Genomic DNA, 23,840 nt, shown 5'->3' with positions numbered 1-23,840 from the left:
ACTTAAATCAGCAAACAAACCATATCCTTTTGTCAGGCTGAATGGGAAAAGATGACTGTTTTCCAAATACAGGCATGGAATGCAGTCATCTGAGAAGCATTTCTTTGAAATCTTGCCTGCCCCATCTTATCCTTTCCACAGGATCCTGCAAAAATTCCCTCTTCAGGATCATCTGAGAATGACATACCTTTTTCATGCCAATATCTCTTGACTTGGTCCTGAGCTTATTGACCTGGGATTCTGCTATTTCAGCTCGTTCTTCAGCATCATCTAACTCGTGCTGCTGCTTCCTATACTTTGCAAGATATTGATTGGCTTGAGCTTCCTGTTGGGAAAAAAAAAACAAATGAAAGGGCAAGAAACATGTTCAACCTCTCTAATCTGGAAAGCAGTAGGCTTCCACAACAAGCAAACAGAGCCAACTTACACTTGTGTGAACCAATGCTGAATAATACGTTGTTTTGTTGACCCCAGTTTCCGTTTTAAACATTTCTTTCATTTGGAAAGTTGCTAACATTCCCTACATTAATACTTATTTTTGTAGGCAGCAACTAGTCAGTTCACGTTTTAATTTAAAGGGAAAGTGAATGGCCTAGGCCAGCGTTCCCTAACATGGAGCTTTTCAGTTGCTTTGAACAACAAGTCCTATGGTCCCCAGGCCACATAGCTAGTGGTCCAGAAAAAAATATATCAACATCATGTGGTGAAGGAACAGTAAGGATTCTATGCACAATGGTTTCTCAAACACGTATCTGCATGGATAACTAGGGGATAACAGACAAATCAGATGGCAAATGGTCACAAAATGCAGAATCAGGCAAATCAGTAGTGGAATGGCAGGGGAAGATATTGATTTTTTAAAATTTATTTGATTTATACCCCCCCATCTGGACTACGAGTCCATATGCTGTGTACTCGGGGAAGTTTGGGAGATGGAAAGGAGGTAACCTCTCTCTTTTTCTGCATTTTTCCTCAGCCAAGGCTCTGCTGGTGTACAGCATTATTCATTTAGTATTTATCTATTTGCTTTGTTTATTGGCCACCTTTCTCCCAATAAGGGACTCAAGACAGCTCATAGGATAAAAAAAAACCCATTAAAAACAAAGTAAGCTATACATTAATACAATTAAATTATAAAACTGATTAAAATGCATTGCATAATTAAAAACATTTAAAATGTTACAATCTATCTTAACCAAATGCCAGAGATTCAATTATAACTATTAAAAGTCTATCTGAAAAGGTGGGTCTTCAGCTGTTGGTAGATGGATAAAAGGCCAGGAATCAACCTGACCTCCCAAGGGAAAGTATTCCATAATCTGGGAGGAGGCAGAAAGAAGGCCCTCTTTCATGTCCCCCTCAACTGTGCCTGCACTGACAATAGGACTAAGAGAAGGGCCTTCTCTGATGACCTTTAACGCTGAGAAGGCTCATACTCTGAGAACTCTTATTCAAGGCAGAAAATCATATCCCTGTTAACCTATGCAACCCACACCTGTGTTATAGAACTTGAAAATACATGAAGATACTCTCAGCAAATCCCATCTACTTTCCTTCTGGTCTTTAGTGAATTCAGGAGATCTATCAATGATACATACTGAGCAAAAAATGGAACACAAAGTGAAATGTTTTATGAGAGAATGGCGTCATTTGTCAGGCACTGGATTACTAAGACAAACAATTCTGTACCAACATGTAATTCAATTTTTATTCTGAAATTGAATTTAGCTTTGCAGCAGTGTATGATACAATACACTTTAAGAATAATTGCTTCTGTTTCTGACATATTGGGACTGAGTTTTGATGCTCCTGTAATCAGAACGGCACCACCTGCCCACAAGAATCAGCATTTTCATGAGAAAACCAAGCACTACAGAGGTATGGGAGTTTTTTTTAAAATACATTTCATTGCAGAAAGTCAGTGTCCAAAATCCTGTTGCTTAGCATAGTAAACCACACTAGAGTATGCCCACAGAATCAGTGGGAATTTAGTGAGTAAGCTGCCCCATAAGATTTGTTTATTCAAATAGGCCTATTCTGGTTGTGACTTATTATGTCATAGTTAGAGCAGATCCATTTGACTCTTTGGAGATGACTCACCAAATTTCCACTGACTCAATGGGCTTACTCTAGTGCATTTCACCACACTAAGCAACAGGAGTTTGGCCTATATTCGTTAATATTAAATTTAATTCTGTTAGATTTTAAAATTTCAAATATTTGCAAATTTGATTTTTAATTTTTTAAAACCTTTTTAAGGCTGTTATGATTTTTGAGAAGGGCCTGTCCAGACAAGGGAGTGGACTGGTTTGCCCTTAGAAGATTTTTATCTTCATTGCAATCTATATCATTTTTCTCTCAAGTGTTGGATATGTTTATTCTCTCCTAAGAAGTTTCCACACAGAATTGCTATTTAACTCATGAGAAAAGTTTACCTGGTTTACTCATGTGTAAGGTTACCCAAAATCAGTGGAGGATAGCAGCAGCAGGAGAGGAAAACTTTGGGGTGAAGGTTGAGGGGATGGAAGAGAGGTTATTCCCCTTTCCCTGCCTTTCTCCTCAGCACGAGATGTGCTGTCTTGTGGGGTAGAGTCAACTAGCCCCCTTCCCTATTTTCCCATGGCCATTGTTCAATGGGCCATGGTGACTTCCCTCCCTCCATTCCTTCCTAATAAAGTGGCATATTAAAACAGCAATCCATCAGCCTAGTATAGTATTAGAACTTTGCTGCATCAGTTAGGGATATTTTTTTTTAAAAAAGTAAAAATAGAGGAGAGGGTTTCTCTGCCCTTTCTTCTAATGTCACAACCCACTTAATATGTCATAGGGTTGTCTCCTCATTTAATTCCACCCATAGTTCCATTTGGGTGTGAACTAGCCATCTGCACAGGCTACACAACAGGATAATTCAGAGAGTGCTGAATGGCAAAAAAAAAAAAACCCAACAACAACAACAACCAGAAACTCCTAGCACAGAATCAGTGGGAATTTCCCATACTGCTGTGTTAACACATCCTAGTGCCAATACAGTATACCATGCAATATAAACAGACACTGGAGGTTTGAGGTTGGAGGATTTCACTGAAATCACCTGACTGGTGTAAAAAGTTACACACACACACACACACACACACACAAACACACACACACGTGTGCACGCACGCGCACACACACACACACACACACACATGTGCACACACACACATACACACACACACGTTAAAGTCCTGAGCTGCTATATAGCTGCTATGAATACACTTTAAAACTAACATGAAAGAGCTCTCTGTGCTTAATGAAATGTCAGCTTGACTCATGCCATTATTTTAATTACATGAGGGTGAAACAACCTTTGATCTTCCAGATATTTTAGACTGCAGCTAACACAGTCCCTTACCACTGGCCATACTGGGTGGAGCTGATGGGAATCTAAAGATAAACCATCTGAGAAGTCAAAGATTTCCCAGTCCTGCAACACACTGTTCCAACTTACAGCTTCCTCTGCCTGGTGCTTATAGCTTTTCACTTTCAGCTGCAGTTTATCAGTCAGCTCCTGCATTCTTGTCAAGTTCTTCTTGTCCTCCTCAGCCTTGGAAGAAATTATGGAAGCAAAAAAGTTATGTGCTGGCAGCCATTCACTGCAGACAGATTAATATGAGAAGTTGATTGTTCCATATATATAGATGATGCATATACAATTTTTATATAGATATAGATATATGGATATATAGGCCCACAGACTGTGTAACCTCTGTGAAATATTGGTTCAGCCCAAAGAGTGGGACTAAAAAAAAGTGGGGCTGTGAATAAGAGATTTCAATTAAAAAGAACAAGATTGCTGAAGAGGTTGGAGCTGCTATTGAACCTTAGACTGCTACATCCTTTGCCAACTTGGTCTAGGTATAATTCCTATAGGTTTGTGTTGGAGGAGTGAATCCATGTCGAAAAGAAGGATTTGGACAAGGAGGATGGTAAAGATAAGGAAAGACACAGGAAGAAGAAGCCAGATAGGACATGGGCTAACTGGTTGCCGGGGTTCCTAATCTACGCAGGAGTGGCCGTGAATGCCCAACCCTGGCGGGCTCAGTCTCCCTTTCAGTATTTAGATTTCATTTATCGGGCCTATGTGGACTTTGCGGGCCAGGCATGGCTTCACTATGATGAATCGTTCTGTATGTGGAGCGCTATTCACCCAAACCTTTGATGGGATGAGCCCCTGCTGGGTTTTTGGCTACAGTCCATGATGCCTGCCAGGTCTAACTTGGGTGACAGGTTCAATAGCGGGCAACTTATCAGGAAAACAGCTTTGAATCAGAATCCCTGTCTAAGAGCAGGGCAGGTCATTCAAACCCACCTGCTCTGCAGGGACTATAAGGCCAAGGGTGTCTGTAATAGGAAACCGTGCTGCTTTAGAGACAAGTGCACAACACGTGGAGGTCAACATCCCAGTTCGTCATGTTTCAGGGCAGGGGCTCAGCGTCAGAACAAGGGCCCAGCTGGCAGTAAAAACCCAATAGTGGGGGCGGTAAGCCTGGAAAAGGGTCCCAGCCCAATTAAAGTGTCAGTTTTGGAAGCATGGCTCATGGAGTATCCATGCAGAGATGATGCTAGTTACCTTTTGGAGGGATTTAGATATGGTTTTAGGATACCAGCAGCTGGCGAACACAAAGCGTTCTTTGTGCAAAACCTGAGATCCATTCGTGGAATGGAAGGTGTTGCCCAGGAGAAGAATGACAAAGAGGTGAGGGAAGGCCATTTGCAATGGCTCCTTTGGAAATCCTAAGGGTCTCCCCTCTGGGGATAGTCCCGAAGAAGGCACAGGGGGAATTTAGATTGATACACCACTTGTCTTATCCTGAGGGGGCTTCCATCCCTCAGGAACCTTGTACTGTGCGCTATACCTCCTGTGATGAGGCGGTGTGGGTGGTGCGAAGGTGTAGTGTGGGGACAGAACTGGAAAAATGTGATATAAAATTGGCTTTCTGGATTTTACCAGTGCATCCGCTCGATTGACTTGCTAGGATTCTCCTTTCAGGATTCTTTCTATATAGATAGAGTTTGCCAATGGGCTGCTCAGTTTCATGTGCAGCATTTGAGCATTTCAGTTCATTTGTGGAGTGGCAACTCAGGCAAAGGGTGGGTTGCAGTGATACAGCTCATTATTTAGATGGTTTACTTTTTTGTGGTGAGAGGAATTCAGGAAGGTGTAGATTTATTCTAGATATTTTTCAGTCAATGGCTGAAGAGTTGGGGCTACCTCTGGCCGAGGAGAAGACAGAGTGGCCAGCCACATCCCTGACTTTTTAAGGTCTTGAACTGGATACGGTGCAGCAGACATCCAAACTGCCGGACAGTAAGTTATATGACCTTATGATTCGCATAGCCACACTGTTACGGCAGACGAAAATGTTCCTGAGGGAGCTCCAGGAGATTGTCGGCCATCTTAATTTTGCCTGTTGGCTAGTGGCACCTGGGCAGCAGCAGCCTTAGGCTATAACGTAGAAGACATTAAATGGCTTGGGAGGTGGTCTTCATCCACCTACCACAGGTATATTAGGACATATATTAGGGGCCTGGTTCTCTTATGTATTGCAGATATCTTGGAGGCAACAAGGAGAAAGCGTGTGATGATTGTGGGCCACAGCTATGTATTTTGGGCAGCTATGTGGCTGCATCCCCATGGGGGAGCTGTCTGGGCCTTGGAGCTAGAGCCCATATTGAGTGGAGAGGACTGCGTGGAATGCAGTGGAGCCAGCTGTTCAGAGTGGCTGCTTTTGGATAATTTTGCCCAAATGTTTTGGTGGCACATCTAGGCAGCAATGATCTAGCCAAGCATTGCGGAAAGGCCTTGATCCTGGCTGAAAGCCACGTACCTGGCGATGAGCATCATCTGGTCAACAATCATCCCTCGGTTAGCTTGGAGAGAAGCCAGATAATTTTTACCCATTAACACTGCTCGCAGGCATGTTAATCAGGAAGTCTGCAGGGGGTCTGCAGCAGCCTTGGATCGGTGATTGGTCACCAGAGGATCTGTTTGGATAGGCCTGAGTTTTCTTGGTCAGATGGTGCACATCTGTGCAATGGTGGTTTGGATGTCTTCCTTGAAGACATCAAGAGGGGCCTGCATGCTGACCTTGATGGGCTCAATGGCGGGCATGGGACTTAGCTATGCTAGTTCCTATGCTGTGGCGGGTAGTGTGGATAAAACAGGGTTTCGGTGAGTCCCATTGCAATTGCAGGTAAGCTATAGCCCATCTGACCTCCCAGCGCTGTGGATCGTGCGATTACACTGTTTGGGGGGAAAGATGTGCTGGGGCCACACCCGGACCAACAGCCAACAAGGAAAAGGTGGCTTGCGGTACAAGGGTGGTCAAATTGGGGCCAGCTGGGTTCTCACTGTCTTTATGACCGCGAGAACTTGGGGCCAGGGACTTGCCCATTTGTTGGTTAAGGGGTCCATTGAGACCTCTGTGCTTAAACCTGATTCCGCACTATGGCAGGACCCCCCTTTGCCAAAGGATGGCAACAATGATGGCTTTCAATAAAGTATGACCCGTGTTTAACCCATATTTCTGGTCTTGAATCTTTATTCAACTTGTGAAAAGAAAAAGGGTCTCTGAGGAAATGGGGGAGGAAAAACTATGGATTGGGTCTGTGAGACTTTGCATTTCCTGCAATGTTTTAGTCTATAGTCAGAGTCTGAATCCAGGAAGAAGGCTAGCACCCTCCATATTGACAGGTCTGCCCTCCTAATGTTAACTCTCCTGACAAATACTATGAATCCCTCTTGGGTTTTTTTTAAAATATGTGATTTCTATATTAAAAAATTGAAATGGATTTTCATTCAAACTACAGCAAAATAGCTAATAACTCAAATAAATTGTTAATAAATTCTGGAGCTTGACACATTCCTGGATAATGTAAACACACTGGCACTGGTAGCTTGTTGACCAAGATGCCAGGGGGTGGTATCTCCCCACACCATTTTTGATTTATCCCCCTACTCAGACCCTGAGCAACCACTGCAACCGAGCTGGCCCAATCTGCTTCTGAGGGTCATGTGTGGCTTTCCAATTGCCATATCACACTTTCATTTCCTCTATGCCATGCTTCCATTCCTGATGCAGAGGTTCAGAAGTGGGCGAGAAGCAGAAAGGGCTTTGATGAGAGAAGACGAAAGAACCTCTTCTCCTTTGATCCAGAAATATCAACCCTCCACCTCACAGAACTATTTTTCAAGCAGCGAGGAGGATGACAGAGATAGAAGGTGAAAAAAGAAGGCTGAGATTTGCCCTCAGGCTGTTTGTAGCTGCCGTCACATAGAAAGACTTTGGTAATGCTACTTCAGATTTGTGACAGGACTGTGTTTGGACAGTAAATATGAAATATTTCAGCTGACCCATTTAATTATTGGTACCTGGTAAGTCAGCTCTTTGATGCGTCTCTCATATTTGCGAACTCCTTTCAGAGCTTCTGAATTACGGCGGGTTTCTGCCTCTAGTTCATTTTCCAGCTCACGGACCTGCACGAGAATAGAAAGCATTTGAATCGTATATATATAGGACAGCAAACATTGTCTTCAAAGTGGTTCTGCCTCATAGCAAAGACTCAAAGAATTCAATATTAATGATTTAGTCTTCTGAATGTGCTTTAGAAAATATTTACTAAAAGACTTTTGGCATTGGTATTGAGCCCTCCTTTACAATATTTTCCTTTCCATAGAAAATGTTGAAGTACAATGTAACCACTGTGCCGAGAATTGATCTCCCCCTTGAAAATGAACACATTAATGATTTTTGAAAACAACTTGAATGCTTACAAAAGGTACCAAAAGTAGATTTTTTAAAAAAAAAACACTCACCCTGGATTCTAGCTTTTGAATCTGCTTTTTGCCCCCTTTTAGAGCAATTTGCTCTGCTTCGTCCAGTCTCTTCTGGAGATCTTTAATAGTCTGTTCCATATTTTTTTTCATTCGCTCCAAGTGAGCACTAGTGTCTTGCTCTTTTTTGAGTTCTTCTGCCATCATTGCTGCCTATAGTAAGAAAAAGTGTGAAATCATCCTTAAGAAATAAGAACTCTATTTGAATGCAAATTATGTATCATCAAGTTGATGCAAACTTATGGCTACTCTTTCCACCATTTTTCTAGGTACAGAATACTCAGAAGTAGTTTACTGTTCCCCTCTTCTGGGGGTCCTCAGGGACTGGGTAACTTGCCCAAGGCTGCACAGGCTGGTTTTTCTCCTTGGAGGCATAGTGGGGAATAAAATTCTCAACCTCCAGCTTTGTAGCAAGGTACTGTACTCATCTCACTAAGCTACTCAGCCAGCCTCCACTAAGTTTTAATAACAGTGAAATCATGGAAGGTATCTAGAGCCATGATTCCTAGTCTTTGGGCCTCCAGATATTTTGGACTTCGAGTTCCAGAATCCTTGACCATGCTGGCTAGGACATCTAAGAATTCCAATGAAAAGGGTCTGGAGAATGAGCAGCTAAGAAGCACCCATTCAGAGGTCAAGATAGTTATATACAGATGCACTTATGCATTTATGCATTTATGACGTAGAGTTCTAGTTAAATTTTACATGGTATAATTTCCTGTGAGAGGGACTGATTGATTGGTATGCATTAGAGAGCTATAAAACAAGTTCTTTAAGGGGTCATACAAAATCAATAATACAATTAAAATTTTAAACAACATGTCTTTAAAAACATCTAGGCTAGACCATAAAAACACAAGCTATACAGCTTCCAGGAGAGAGAGAAAAACCCGATAGTAAATACAAGACCCACTAAATTAGTAAGATCTTAAAAGTCCTGAGAAAGAAAAAAAATCTTACTCTGATGCTGAAATGATAGACAAGCACCCCTAGAGAGATGGCATACTACAAAGGAGAACACCTTAAATTACATATTGTGATAATACTGACTAGATCAGGCTTAGGACTGCCTGCTGCTGGATGGCCATTTTTGTAAGCTAGGAAAATGACACTGAACACATTTATAATTATTACTATAGAGCTGGTAGGAAAAATCTCAACATCCAAAATTTTAATTCTAGGTTTCAGGGAGACAAATTGACCCTGTTTCCATTTTAGAATAATGCAGTTCTTCTAGCAGTTTCCAAAAGTTTCTGGGGTTTTTTGTTTTAGTAGTAACAACATATCTGAAAAGAGTGGGGATTTTATCCTCCAGAATTCCATAATACTTCTGAGTAATGACAGAGTTCTAAATTAGATGATCTCAAAAGAAGAAAAACACCATTATTAGAGCAACCAAGCAAATATATTTTTATAAACCCTGACCTACCTACATACAAAAAATTTGTATATGATTTGGAAATGACTGACAGGTAAAAAGATCAGAGTGGATACTTCTAGGAGTAGGAACAAGCAGCCAACTTACATCAGTGATTGCTTTCTTGGCTTTTTCTTCGGCGTTCCTGCACTCCTGTATGGCTTCTTCCACTTCATTTTGCATTTGAGTGATATCAGTTTCCAGCTTCTTCTTCTGATTGATCAGGCTGGTATTCTTGATTATGAAATGAAGAGGAGAAAGGCATTCATCGAGGACATGCAATCATCTTTATCATCTCCTAAGACCACTGCTGCTCAGATAAAGAACAATACCAATTGAATTACTCACATAGTGAATCGGTATTATTGACTAGCATGTATTTGCTAGGCACAGAATGGAATGGAAAGTTTAGAAGGGACTTTGAAAAGAAACAAGTAAGATAGGACTGGCCCTACCATTAGGCAGGAGCAGACACCTCAGGGCAGCAGATTTTGAGTATCATAATATGGAAGCAATTTGTTAACTGTTGCCAGGGAGAGAACATATAAGATCTTCTGCCCAAATGCAAGAATAATGTGGCTGGCTTTTAATACTCTGCACTTTGGTGTGGGTGAATGGGAGAACCTTGTGGTCATGGGCTACATCTGAAATATAGCCAGCTTCTGTCTTAAGGCAGAATCCTCCACACCAACCTGTCTGTAGCAATCAGATATTAAAACAGAAATTAATTTAGCAGAGTTAAAAACACAGCATGGAATATATATAAAGTCCAATATCCCTCGGATTTTGGGAGATTGCGAGAGTTGTTATCAGAAAAGGTTGCTTTTTTAAACTTAATTGCACTGACTTGCTGGTTACAAATATATCTTCATTTTTGGAAAGTGTGGCATAAGGAGACCCCAATAGTTGCTATTCAAATCATCTCTCTCTAGAGAAGAAGAGATCTACATTTTAGGCAACTAAAAGGGATTTACAGAAAATGACAGTTTTAAGTTGCCCTCATCAAAATAACTTGCCTATGAGTTAACTAAGCAACCTACTCAGCTGTGTAATTAAATACATTGTCAATATTGGCATGATAATTTTATGTCCATCTGTGAACAGCATTGAAGGTGAGGTAGCCTATTACACATTTTATGCATTTCATTGTTTGTAGGAGTTAAATGCAATTAACATTCTCTATCTGAAGCAGTGTTACTGTTGTCTGGATTGTCTCCTTACTAAATTATGTGTGACTCGGGTGACCTGAACTCAGAAAAACAACAGGGAGCACAATTCTTTTATTGAAATGATTTGGATAATTCCTTTATATTCCTGTAACAGATTGTGGAATAAGTGACGAAAATGAAAAGTAAAGAAGTCACTTGTGCAGAGAACACAACAACAACAACAAAAAGCTATTGACTTGTGAGTCAATATTACCAGACAAAGGCAATTTAAGAGGTGGTAGAGGTCACAGAAATGTTCTACGGAGTCAATGATGTTGAGGTCACTGAACTACAACAAGTTGAAACTACTGCTCATCATAAAATGTGCAATTTAATTTCTTCCTCCTCTTAGGAAAGAAAAACATTTGTGCATATTTGGTAACAAGATCATATTTTGTCTGAAACCTGCATTCTCCCCAGTCACTACCCTATGTAGTGTCTTGGGGGGGGGGAGTGGGAAAGTCAGCCAAATTTATTTGATAGTTAACCTGAGTGTGCAGGAGGTTTACACGTTCAGTGGCTTCGAGCAGCTCTTGCTCTGCCAGTTTACGGGCACGTTCTGTCTGATCCAGAAGAGCTCTCAATTCATCCAGCTCAGACTGGAGCAGAGTATTCCTTCGGTCAGTCACTGCCAGCTGTTCTTTCAAGTCTTCATTCAGGTGTGTTGAATCATCGAGCTGCACCTGAAGATCCTGAAAGGGAACAGCAGAACATTCTTAGGGTGCAAACAGATAATATGCTTGGCATGTAACTAGAAGTGACACACCCACAAATGGTGAAATATATCATCTTGTCAGCCTTAGGAATAGACCTCAACAGATGGGAAACCCTGACATCTGACCGTTCAGCCTGGAGGCAGGCAGTGCTTCACGGCCTCTCCCAATTTGAAGAGACCCTTGTCCAGCAGGCAGAGGCAAAGAGGAAGTCACAAAAGCAGCAAAACCAGGGAGCTGGACAGGGGACAGATTGGATTTGTCTTCAGTGTGGAAGAGATTGCCACTCTCGAATTGGCCTCTTCAGCCACACTAGACGCTGTTCCAAGTCCTCCATACAGAGCACGACACCATAGTCTTTCGAGACTGAAGGATGCCTAACTAACTATCATCTTGTCACAGCATATGCTTTTCAACACCTTCCTTCATTTTGTGAGCTTTGTTTTGTGACTGGGCACTGGAAGGTAAAAACAGACTTAATTTGCAAGCCTGGGTGCTGGGACATGTATTTTGTGTTGTAGAAAAAAAATGTGGTAATCATAACACATGCATATTATCAATTCTCCTTAAGATCTAGTTTGGCCTTCACACATCATGCATTGCAGGCATACTACATTATTGATGTGTGGAAAAGTAGTTTTCAGCATTGGTTCCCCCAGATGTTTTTGAGTTCAGCTCCCAGAAAACCTGACTACTGGCCTCGCTGTAGGGACCAAATAGGAAGAACCACTGGCATAAAGCAGCTTTCCCATCACAGTGCCTTCCAGATACATTGTAAGGACTCAGGAAGGATGATATGGAGAAACTACCAAGAAGTGGAAGCAGCCTTACAGATGAAGCTCCCCCAAAAAACTGTTTGTTTGTTTTTAGCATGATTGCTACCTATAACGTGGTGCAAGAAGTCTGCATCCCACAACCATGTGAATCCCACTATTATGACAGGGAAATCCTAAAAACCACAGAGGCCTATTATGAAGGTTATTATTCATAGCATACATTATTCTAGAACTAGACTTGCTCTCAAAGGCCCAAAACACATGCAATGTTTTGTTTATTACAAAATAGAGCTTCATGTGACTTCTGCAGAAGAAGTCCCATGGAGACATAGGTGGTTTTTAACATATTCTTCCATTATTTTTCTGGTAAGCCAGCCACTCCCAGCTGTTCTTCTTTCATGTGAATAAAACAGCATTCAGATGTTACCTTAGCAAATGGCATGTTCTGTACTTCATATTTGTCAAGCCAATAGGACATGCAAGTTGTGGCACATATGGGGGAGTGTTGGAGACCAGGCTGGAGAAATGGTTAACTCTTTTTGCACCTATTCCTTCTCTTTTATGAATGGTTCCATGGCTATTGTCTCCAAGCTCATCTCATGCCTGGTTTCAGAGCCTAGATGATGGAAAAGCTCTTTACAAAAAGAAAAGAGCTGAGGTTGTTTTGCAGAGGAATGGGGGCATCAGTGAATACAGATATTTGAGCCCCCTCCTTCCAAGTGATACTGGGCCCTGCTGAAATGTTATGAAGAGAAAACTAGCCTTCTATGTTTTCCATGTAATTCCTAATGTATGTCACCTCCATCGGCTCACATTTCTTTGTAAATTAAGAAGGCTCCTTAGTGTAGGAGTAAGGAAAGTCTAACCGGGACGTGGTGGCACTGTGGGCTAAACCGCAGAAGCCTATGCTGCAGGGTCAGAAGACCAAGCAGTCATAAGATCGAATCCATGCGACGGAGTGAGCGCCCGTCGCTTGTCCCAGTTCCCGCCAACCTAGCGGTTCGAAAGCATGAAAATGCAAGTAGATAAATAGGGACCACCTCGGTGGGAAGGTAACAGCGTTCCGTGTCTAAGTCGCACTGGCCATGTGACCACGGAAGATTGTCTTCGGACAAAACGCTGGCTCTGTGGCTTGGAAACAGGGATGAGCACCGCCACCTAGAGTCGAACACGACTGGACAAAAATTGTCAAGGGGAACCTTTACCTTTTTAAGGAAAGTCTGGCCCTCCCTCAACTCCTATCTTCCTTTACCTTTGACAACATGTACTTAGACCAAGTTGCCAGCCAAAAGATTTGAAGGGCCAAAGATTCCCCACCCCCCCACATTAGCCTCGTGGCGCAGTGGTTAAACTGCTGTACTGCAGCCCAAACTGTGCTCACAACCTGGGATTCAATCCCAGGTAGCTGGCTCAGGGTTGAGACAACCTTCCATCCATCCGAGGTTGGTAAAATGAGTACCCAGCTAACTGGTGGGGGGTGGTATATAAGCAGCACACTTTGCTTTTGCTTTTAGCATCTTCAAAGAAGCACCTTTATTTGAGTCTGAAGGGCACGTGCAGTCTTTGTTGCCTCAGCAGCATGTCGGTTAGCATGGCTGAGCTGGATTTCCATCTCATTGAGATCTCCTTCCATCTTTTTCTTCAAGCGAATCGCTTCATTCCTACTTTTAGCTTCAGAATCCAGGGTGGACTGCAGTGTGTCTATGGTACGTTGCTGGTTTCTCCTGGTTTGGGAAGAATGTTTCATATAGACAAATCTAAGTATAGGTGTTTCTTCTTTTAATTTCCAAGCTTAGAAAATGTACTTCGTTAGACAGAAAAGAAACATTATCAACTTCAAGGCATTTTTTACTGCCACAGAAGCTGCTTGCCAACAGATTATTTTAGCATAATTAGGAGATACAAGAAAGAAAGAAAATCAGCATTCTTCTCCATTTCCATCTTAAGAAACTTATTGCACTGTTCTTACTTCTGAGTTATCTCTTAGTAAAATCAGTTAATTTTGAATCTGTTCTCTAAAATGCTCTTCTGAAATCAGATGGATTCCAGTATATTTCTTGTTTATTTCCTCTTGTTTATTAATGTATCTTTTGTCAACATATTGTGCAGACAGTAATTATCAATCAGTCTTAACAACATTCTTGCAAATTAAGACAGCATGTGCAGATGGCAAAACAGATTCATAAACAGAAGTAAATTGCCCTCGTCTACATGATATGTTACTTGGCAGAACTGTTACAATAAAAATGGATAAGAAACCCAGATTCCTTGTGTCAAGTTCTTTGAAAAAATGGTCTGGACCCAGATTAAGTTGGCTGAAATCAAAAAGAAATCAAAGGCACAAATTAGTTATGACTTAAGCCCCACTGATTTTGGAACAATATGTTCAGTTAATTTCATCAAGACCTGATCCAATAAAAGATCAAAACTACAAAATCCTATAACCTGTTAACATCATCTTTTGTCTTATACCCACTTTAAAATAAAGATTGGTTCAAATAATGACTTTGTAAATACATTGTACCTGATGTTTTCAATTTCTTCATCTTTTTCTGCTGATTTTCTTTCAAAATCTGCTTTAATTTGGGAAATTTCCAGTTGAAAACGTAATGTCTTGCTTTCTTCATGCTCCAGAGCCCCCTGGAAAAGACACAATATATGTTATAACGAAATGTCTCCATTCTTCTTTTCCTTCTTCTAGACTATATTTCCCAGAGTTTGCTTAAACCCCTGCACACATTATATTAGCTGTGAAGGACAGCCCAGTTCTATTTTCTGCTCCATGTTGAGGCACACATCTATCCTTAATGACAATGCAGAAACACCTCATGCAGCTGTACCACTCAAAGCGCTAATTGGATGAGAATCAAGGGCATCCAACAGTTTGTGTCAACAGCTTGTTAACACCAACTCAGAATATCAAAAGTATATTAGAACCTCATGGAAGAAAAAAAAGAAAAGGAGGGGATAATAAAAATTCAAACTTTAAAGGCTGAATGGTCTAATTAGTGCATACTTGAGATTTATGTGACTAAGTCATGCTAGTTTTATTATTTAATTGAATACAGAGAACAAGGAAGAAAATTGTTTCGAGGATAACAAATTTTGGAATTTGTTTTATTCCATTTTAAAATGGATAAAATGAAGTGGTTACCAACACATTCACGTGGGAGGTGTGTGTGGCCAGTGTAGATGATTTTCATATGTTGATTATGTTGTAAAAGAATCCATATATGCATTAGAAGGGGGTGGTGGATTTCATGGAAACAATTTCTGTTTGATTTGCCCCTGTCATAGGATGTAAATCCTTGCTTCTCTGATTGTAGCAAAAAATGTTAAGGAACTACAACATTCTTCTTGTTCCAGAAGAAGGTGAGATATATGATGGCACTCTCAACAAGAGAACAAAAACCTTTTTTTGGTGCAAATTCAGCATAATGGTACAAATAACATGTTTAACACAGCTGATGCTTTGATGATGATAACTGCACAACATGATGGCTAGAAGCACTGGAGGGGTTGCTTTCATATTTTAAGAAAATCAAAAGTTCTGTGCTTGGCACAAATGTTTGGGTGGTTGGATTTTTGAGCACTGGTGCATTGCACTGATGGACCCCAGCAACCACCACTCATCGTCGTTGTTTAGTCGTGTCCGACTCTTTATGACCCCATGGACCAGAGCATGCCAGGCCCTCCTATCTTCCACTGCCTCCTGGAGTTGTGTCAAATTCATGTTGGTTGCTTTGATGACACTGTCCAACCATCTCGTCCTCTGTCGTCCCCTTCTCCTCTTTCCTTCACACTTTCCTAACATCAGGGTCTTTTCCAAGGAGTCTTCTCTTCACATGAGATGGCCAAAGTACTGGAGCCTCAGCTTCAGGATCTGTCCTTCCAGCGAGCACTCATGGTTGATTTCCTTTAGAATTGATAGGTTTGTTCTCCTTGCAGTCCAAGGGACTCTCAAGAGCCTCCTCCAGCACCACAATTCAAAGGCATCAGTTCTTCAGCGGTCTGCTTTCGTTATGGTCCAGCTCTCACTTCCATACATCACGACAGGGAAAACCATAGCTTTGACTATGCGGACTTTTGTTGGCAAGGTGATGTCTCTGCTTTTTAAGATGCTGTCAAGGTCTATCATCGCTTTCCTCCCAAGAAGCAGGCGTCTTTTAATTTCGTGGACCCCAGCAACCACCACTCATATATCCATCCAACTACCACCACAAGACAAAAGCAGCAATTGCACACTAACAATAGCACCAAACCTCTCTGTGCAATCCCAAAAGCCAAAGGGCTGGTAGTACATCATGAACACATGTCTGAAACTAATGGAAATTTGTAGGGTTGGGCAGTTAGTAAGATAGATTGCTTGAGAAGAGCAAAACACTTCCCTTGTCCCTGGATTTCAGATTTGTGGTACTGTCTGCTTTAGCAATATCATGCCATAGTTTATGCTAGAGTGATTGGTCAAGGCAAAGCTCTTGAATACATTGCAAACTGATGTATTATAGCCAATCAACTAAAGTATCTGTGTAACAGATATGATATCAAAATATCATATATATCATGCTCAGCTTTTCAGCGCAGTGGAATGGAACATGCAATCTCCTCTGCTCTGATATGAACACCTTTTTATTTGGAGGGGAAATCCCTGCAAAATACAAAATAGCCTGCAAGATTTTAAAAAAAAACCAGGAGGTTAACAAAATGATCCAGACATTTTAACTCAGAGTTTGTTTTCAAACATAATTACATCTCAACATGGCTACAAGATGAAATGACAGAGATGCACCTTTAAAGATGTAGCTATGTTTCTTTAAATGTTAATTCATGAAAATATTCTTGAATATATTCAATTATCTTGCATTGCAAACAAATCAATTTCCAGTACAGTGAACTAGCCTCCAGATATCATACATAAATGGAGATTACCAGATGGGGAAACCAAGAGCTAGAGATAGCTGATGAGTTGTTAAAACCCATTTTATTATCTCTATTTTGCAAAAATGAAAGTGATTTGGGGGTACACCAGTTTTTGAGGACTCGCATTGCTTCGGAAATTTTCAAATATGGCTCTGATCCAAAGAACCACGAGCAGAAGGAAAATCTTGTGCAAACATTTATGCTTGCGTTCTCACAGCGCTATAACAGTTCTCATGCTTCTGCCTGCATAAGACATTGCACATGATGAAAGTACCTCCTGAGATTTGGTTTTATTTTTGTCACAGACTAATTTTATGTAATATGTAAGATGATTCTCTTAGGTCCAAATCACAATTTGGAATGTTACACTTCAAAAGAAGCTGATTGCATTACTCATTACTTCTTGTTGCCCCCATCACTTAACTTGTTTGTTGCATTGTGCATTACTAATGTACTGTATTGCCTTGAATTTACCAAGAAGCCAGAAGAAAATACAGGGAAATATACTCTTATTCCTTGTAGTAGCTATTTCTGATATTGCACCTTGCTCAAATTTATACAAATATGAAAAACAAAAAATAATAATACTTCCTATGCTACCTTGGATGCAAGGAGAATGACATAAACCTTAGAAATGTTGTAATTAAATGCCTTTAAAAATACTGTTTCCTGCCAACCTAGCAGTTCACAAGCATGTAAAAATATGAATAGAGAAATAGGTACCACCTTGGTGGGATGGTAATGGCGTTCGGTGTCTAGTCGCACTGGCCATGTGACCACGGAAACTGTCTATGGACAAACACTGGCTCTATGGCTTGGAAACAGGGATGAGCACTGCCCCCTAGAGTCAGATGCAACTGGACAAATTGTCAAGGGGAACCTTTACCTTTACCTAAAAATACCATGATGGCCTTTAAAGTAATTTTTGAAAGTAACTTGTTGTTGCTCATTAAAGTTAAGTAACGTAGATGTTACTTATTACACCTAAAAACCAAATTTGCAACAGTGAGTTGCATTGTATGTTACCCTGAAGTAACTAGTTGTGGGTAATCACATTACATGTAACAAGTGACTTCCACATTTTAGTCCAAATTACACATGTCAGTAAATTCAATGCAGAACTGCATTTAATGTGCAGGTTTAAAAAAAATGTAAATAGCATAAGATGGGGATGGGTTGGGTGGATGATTATCATAAAAGTGTCAGGCAGAGAAGGGAGAATGAAAGCTGCAATCCTGAGGAAAATCCATCACTGAAACTGGCTTTTCCTTTGAGAAGATATTCGTTGGCCTGAATGGGGCTGGGATCCCTCTTAATGAAAAGAAAAGCTTCAGAACATGGGTGCTCAGAATCGCAAGCAAGAGATGAAGATAGATTCTATCACCCCACCCGCTATGATCTTGATAACAGTGTTCTTCAGATGTACAGCTGTGTGCACGCATATACCCACACACCAGCTGATTCTATTTGCATTTTTAAAAACCTGCCCCATTAAAAGAAAAGATGCATTTAAGATCATGTCTACTTTGGTTCTTAATTGATTTGCTAATTTGATTGCCAAGAGATCAGCTTTGATCTAGCACAGTTGTTTATAAACTTCCAGCCCTAAGGGAGCCCATTTCATGTTGACTCGTCTAGTAGGAAACTCTGCTTTGTACTGTACAGGATTCTAAGGGACAGCCAGCTTCTGACATCTTAACATCAAACTGTACCTAACCTCAAACACATCTCTGGTTCCTGTAAAGAGAGAAACAAATTTAATTTCCCTATCCCGCTGTGCTTTTTTTCTCACTAACAATCACTCTGTTAAGCTATTGTTTAGTGTTAACACCAGCAAATAGCAGCTGAGATTGGGTTGGGTGGGAGAAAAATAGTCTGGGGAGGCAAAGAATTAAATCTCTTATAGAGTGGCTTCCCCCCCTGCAGTTGCAGTTAGTTAAAAGAGAATGTTTTTGAACTGCTGGACAGCTCAGGGGTTTTAGGCGTCTGGCTGCAGAGCTAGGGGTTGGGAGTTTTATCCCCTACTGTGCCTTGTTGATAAGGGCTGGACTCAATGATACATAGGGTCTCTTCCACCTCTGCAGTTCTAAGATTATGTTCCAATATATAAATGTATCCAGCTCTATTCACCTGTTATATATTTCTTGAAAACTAATGAAAGATGTTAGAGAAAGAGAGACATTGAATAGAAGGAGAATCCCAGGTGTGTAGCTATAAGGCATGTTTTTCACAGTGTATAGTTTGACCTATAGGAGCCACTCATGTTCCCTAGACACAGTTGTGGAGTTCAAGAAAGCTCAGCACCGTGCAGCTAGAAAGATGATGAAATCCACCTCTCAAATCCTTCACCGCTGGCTAGCCTGTTAAGGGCTACCAGGAAGTGCAGTCCAACAACATCTGGAGGATCCCATTTTTTTGCCACCTCTGTAAAGCTTTCGCAAGCATGGAGTATGGCTTCTCAGGTGCAGTGTAAGATAGAAATCTGCTCATTTGCCTATTGAACACAACATCCTAGAAAAGCGGTAAGGCTTTCATCTTCCAAATTGAAAAGGTGTTTGGCAGGGCCACCACTAGCTCCTAGAAAATACCTCCAGACCCATGCCATTATCTGCCCACACCTGCCCTAGGAAACTGTGTTAATTCATGCAGTAATCAATTTAGATTTAGATACAATGGGCCTTTCTTTCACTCTGTGCAAAGACACAGCATGCCTCAGAATAGAAGCTGTTGCAGCTCTCATTGACCCTTATAAACGGTCAATTAGCCACTTATAAGTAGTCATGAAACATGATGGAAGCCACAGGTCTACAACTTGTGGGGACACGATGCCCACTCCTCCCCACAATATATTCAACACTGCGAGTAAGCTATTTATGAGAAGGGAAGACTCTGAATAGTGGGGAAACTGCTTTCAACGAATCTTACCGTCCACTCTTGATATACCTCAGTGGGGAACCAAAGGCTTTTATAGCTGAAAGCCAGAGCTTGGAACATAATAGCTTAAAAGGAACTTGATGGATCACTCATTATTTCTTGACAGCTGTGTTACTGTTATTATTGTTGGTGCTTAGGTAATTCACATGTTATTGCTGTGTTGTGCATACCAACAGGGCAGAAAAATACAGGGAAATGCCCTCTGGTTTTGACACCAAGGAAAGCTGAAACTGTATTTTAAGATTGATCAATGAATTAGTAACTGACAGTACATTTGGAGGGAAACCAGGCCTCGGGAGAATTTGACTCTGAAACATTAATACGTATTCAGGTAACTAGAGAAACAGTCACAGATAATCCTTAGCAGAGAAAACCACAGGCCTCAGAGAAACTAGGCCCAGGAAGACAATACATAGACATAGCAATAGATAAAGGGAAATAGATACTCTGTGTCCCAGACTTTTAGGCACATCCCTGGTGCATCATGGACATAGGTGAAGGAAAGATGGGATATATTATATTTTCTTACATTTAACCAATTGATTAGCTAGTTACCATTAATTATCCAATGAGGAACTGGATCTAAAGTTGGAGTACATTTATTCAGTAGAACTGTAGTACTTTTAGGACTCTTTGTATCATATAAAACATGTGGCACTGTATTCTGGGGGTCTTGTCTGCTTTTAAGAGAAGTCCCAGCTGTCCTTTTTTTGCTATTTGAATAAAATTGGACCTTTGGTTCAGTTGCCGTGTCTCTGCCTGATTTCCTTGCCGGAAAGCCAGAACCCAAAATTGACCAGTAACAGTTCCATCTAGTACCTACCTGGGATACTGCACCTCAGAAATATTTATAAGAACACAACAGTCAAAGTCAAAGAATACTTCCATGTCAGTAAAATGTCCCTGGATTAATGGTTGTTGTGGGTTTTTCGGGCTCTTTGGCCGTCTTCTGAAGTTTGTTCTTCCTAACGTTTCACCAGTCTCTGTGGCCGACATCTTCAGAGGACACAGACTGGTGAAACGTTAGGAAGAACAACCTTCAGAACACGGCCAAAGAGCCCGAAAAACCCACAACAACCATTAGATCCTGGCCATGAAAGCCTTTGTGAATACATTGTCCCTGGATTGCCTTAAATGTCAATTAAGAGCAACTGTTGAAAGTTATTAGGTATTACTGATTACACCTAAGTAACTATCTGGTTACTTCTAAGCATTGCTGAAACCTCTCCACAAAGTTTTCAAAGTAGAAACTTTGCTTCAAATGTTTTGAAATTTGTATTCCAACAGCATTTGTATTTGATATGCTCACGGAAAAGGAAACACACACATCATACTTTGTAGTTTCAACCTGCATGACCCTACCCCCAAGCAAGGCATAGCTGCCTATAAAGTAGCCTTTACACATCCATTTCTTTGCTTTAGTATGTGTCTGTGTGCATCTTTGCATGTGTAAAAATATAGTGAGATGGGAAAGCTTGTTCTTTCTCCCACATGTTTATCTTACCTCAGCTTCTTCTAAGGCTAGCTGGACTTCTGACTTTTCTTGTTCAATCTGTTTCTTCATTTTCTCTATCTCATGAAGGTTCTTGTTTCCTTCACTAATTTGGTCAGTTAGATCGGCAATTTCCTCTGAAAAGTTTTTAAAGACACATTAAAGCCCGTAAGGATTGGAAACTCTGAAATGTAGGCTCTAAATGCATCGAGTTGCACCTGTCTTCAAACACCTACTTTAAAGTTATGAGATATTTTTGAATGATTGCAGTTCTATGTTGTTACGAAAAGTACCTAAAAGCCAATAGCTGAAATCCTGTTGCTTAACTTTGCCAGCACAAGGCAAATGATGCAATAGTATTTTCTAATCATCAACTAAAGAGTCCCAGCTGGAATTCTCAAGCATGTGTGGGTTCCAGTGAGAATCCCAGCAGCAACTCATTAATTGCCAAGTGGAAATGACTGAGTGCCACAGTTTGCATTCCACAAGTGTGGTTAACCAACAGCATTTCAGTCAATTATTAACGTACATACTTAGAGGAAGAAGAAAAGACAGAGTATACTATCTTAGCATATTTCTGTACAATATTATGGAATATATTAATCCAGGTGAAATAGAAGGAGCCAAACAAGGTGAAATATAAGCTCCATTCAGTCATTAGTAAACAAGTATGTGGAACTTACACGGGTTGAGGGAATGAGCTATCCTATCCCTCCTTTGTCAAACTGGAATGTTTAAAAAAGGCATTTTAGTCTGAAAGGAGGAGAGGCTCAGTCAGCCATGATGACAGTGTAGCCCTTAAGATCTAAAAGTTGAGCAAACTCAACATGGGCCTGGCTTTTGGCCACAATTATTATAAGCAGCTGCTGGCCTATTTCAAGGTTTCCTCTACCTATGACAATTACAACTGGGTCTGGACCTTGCAGTACCTAACACTTAGGCATGGTTTGGGAGTGGTATGGGCAGAGGGAGAAATTTTGTGTGTGTTTGTTTTTGTTGTTGTTTGTTTTGTTTTTTCTTTCTCCATTGCTTTATTTTTTTCCTTATTTACTTTTCCTTTTTATGGGTGTGACAGGGGGTTGGTTTGGGTGGTGGTTCTTGTTTTTATTCCTTTCTTTTTAAGTTTTAACTTAACATCCATGCAGAGACAGAGGTTTCTGGTCCGTCTCTTGAGTTCTTGGAAACCATGGCTTCCTTGGACATGTCCCAACATGTTAATGGCCCCACCCATGTGTGCGGTCACACGTTAAACTTGATGTTCTCCACCGAGCAGAGTTAATGTGGTCTGATGGTAACTGACCTTGTGTTAGTTCCCTTGTCATGGTCAGATCACCACCTAATAAAATGTAATATCTTAGTGGCTCTCCCTCCCCGCAGGGAGCAAAGACCTATTTTAATGGTCCACCCTCAAAGGCTACTGGATCCTATAGGATTCCAGGATTCCATGAGAGGGATTCCGGCTGATCTGACTGGCGCTCCTGTCAAGGCTCTGGTCCAGGACTGTTGACATGATCACTCCTAAACGCCCTCTCCATTGCAGAGCTCGGCCAGCACCCTGGTTTAACCAGGAGCTGCAAGCAATGAAGCAAATTAGAAGAAGGCTAGAATGCAATTGGAGATGGAACCTGATGGAATATAATCAGAAAGCTGTCAGGATCGTGACTAACCACTACCTGGCTAAGGTGAGGGCTGCCAGTCGAGCTTACTTCGCTGTCCGGATAAGTGAAGCTTCAAATCAGCAGGCAGATCTTTTCCGTATAGTCCGTAATCTATCCAGAATTGGCCTCCTACTAGTATTTCACCTGACCAATTTGCACATTTTTAAAATCTAAAGTGGAGGCCATCCGCTGGGAGCTCTCTCTCTCCTTTTTTGAATACAACAGATTGAGCAGAGACGTCCAGTGTTCTGCCTTGCCTGATGAGACTCAATCTCTTTCAGCCTATGATGCCAGATATGGTGGACAAAGCGCTTGACCACTGTCATGCTCCCACCTACTCCCTTGACCCTTGCCTGGCCTTGCTAATCATAGCAGCCAGGCCTATAACAACCAAATGGACCATGGCAGTAATTAATGGGTCTCTCCAGGAGGACAAGGTTCCCCTTGCCCTCAAGGAGACACTCATTAGTCTGCCGGTGGACAACATTGACAATTCTAGGCTTCTTTCCTCAGCAGAGTGGTAGAGAGGGTGGTGACTGACCAGCTTCAGGCTCTTTTGGATGAAACCAATGCCCTGGATCCATTCCAGTTGGGCTTCAGGCCACACCACAGTACGGAAACAGCATTGGTCACCCTGTTTGATGACCTGCTGAGGGAGGCCTACAGGGGCAGAATGTCTTTGTTGGTCCTCCTCGATATGTCAGCCGCCCTCAATACCGTCAACCACAGTATCCTCCTGGGGAGGCTCTCTGCATTGGGAATTGGTGGTCTGGAGCTTGCCTTGCTCCGATCCTTCTTGGAGGATCAACCTCAGAGTGTATAGCTTGAGGAGTGTGTTTTGGCCCT

The 23,840-nt window shown here is 41.3% G+C and overlaps 1 protein-coding gene across 3 annotated transcripts in view; it reads right to left on the bottom strand.

The window, feature by feature from the left end:
- Positions 1–23,840, bottom strand: part of MYH15 (myosin heavy chain 15) — a 305,993-nt gene that overhangs the window by 189,834 nt on the left and 92,319 nt on the right. For 2 of the 3 annotated variants that reach the window (XM_078389854.1, XM_078389855.1), the window contains 9 exons: positions 21,349–21,473; positions 14,515–14,630; positions 13,522–13,714; positions 10,990–11,193; positions 9,402–9,527; positions 7,859–8,029; positions 7,415–7,519; positions 3,491–3,586; positions 188–325 (listed from right to left, as the gene is read on the bottom strand). In XM_078389854.1, the coding sequence (XP_078245980.1) occupies positions 188–325; positions 3,491–3,586; positions 7,415–7,519; positions 7,859–8,029; positions 9,402–9,527; positions 10,990–11,193; positions 13,522–13,714; positions 14,515–14,630; positions 21,349–21,473 (1,274 nt within the window). The remainder of the gene's footprint in view (positions 1–187; positions 326–3,490; positions 3,587–7,414; positions 7,520–7,858; positions 8,030–9,401; positions 9,528–10,989; positions 11,194–13,521; positions 13,715–14,514; positions 14,631–21,348; positions 21,474–23,840) is intronic. The other variant, XM_078389856.1, reaches the window with a different exon arrangement.

This window comes from Pogona vitticeps, chromosome 3, assembly GCF_051106095.1.
Source record: "Pogona vitticeps strain Pit_001003342236 chromosome 3, PviZW2.1, whole genome shotgun sequence".
Classification (NCBI taxonomy): domain Eukaryota; kingdom Metazoa; phylum Chordata; class Lepidosauria; order Squamata; family Agamidae; genus Pogona; species Pogona vitticeps.
The sequence above is the reverse complement of the archived record's forward strand: the minus strand, read 5'-3'. Positions and strand labels throughout refer to the sequence as shown.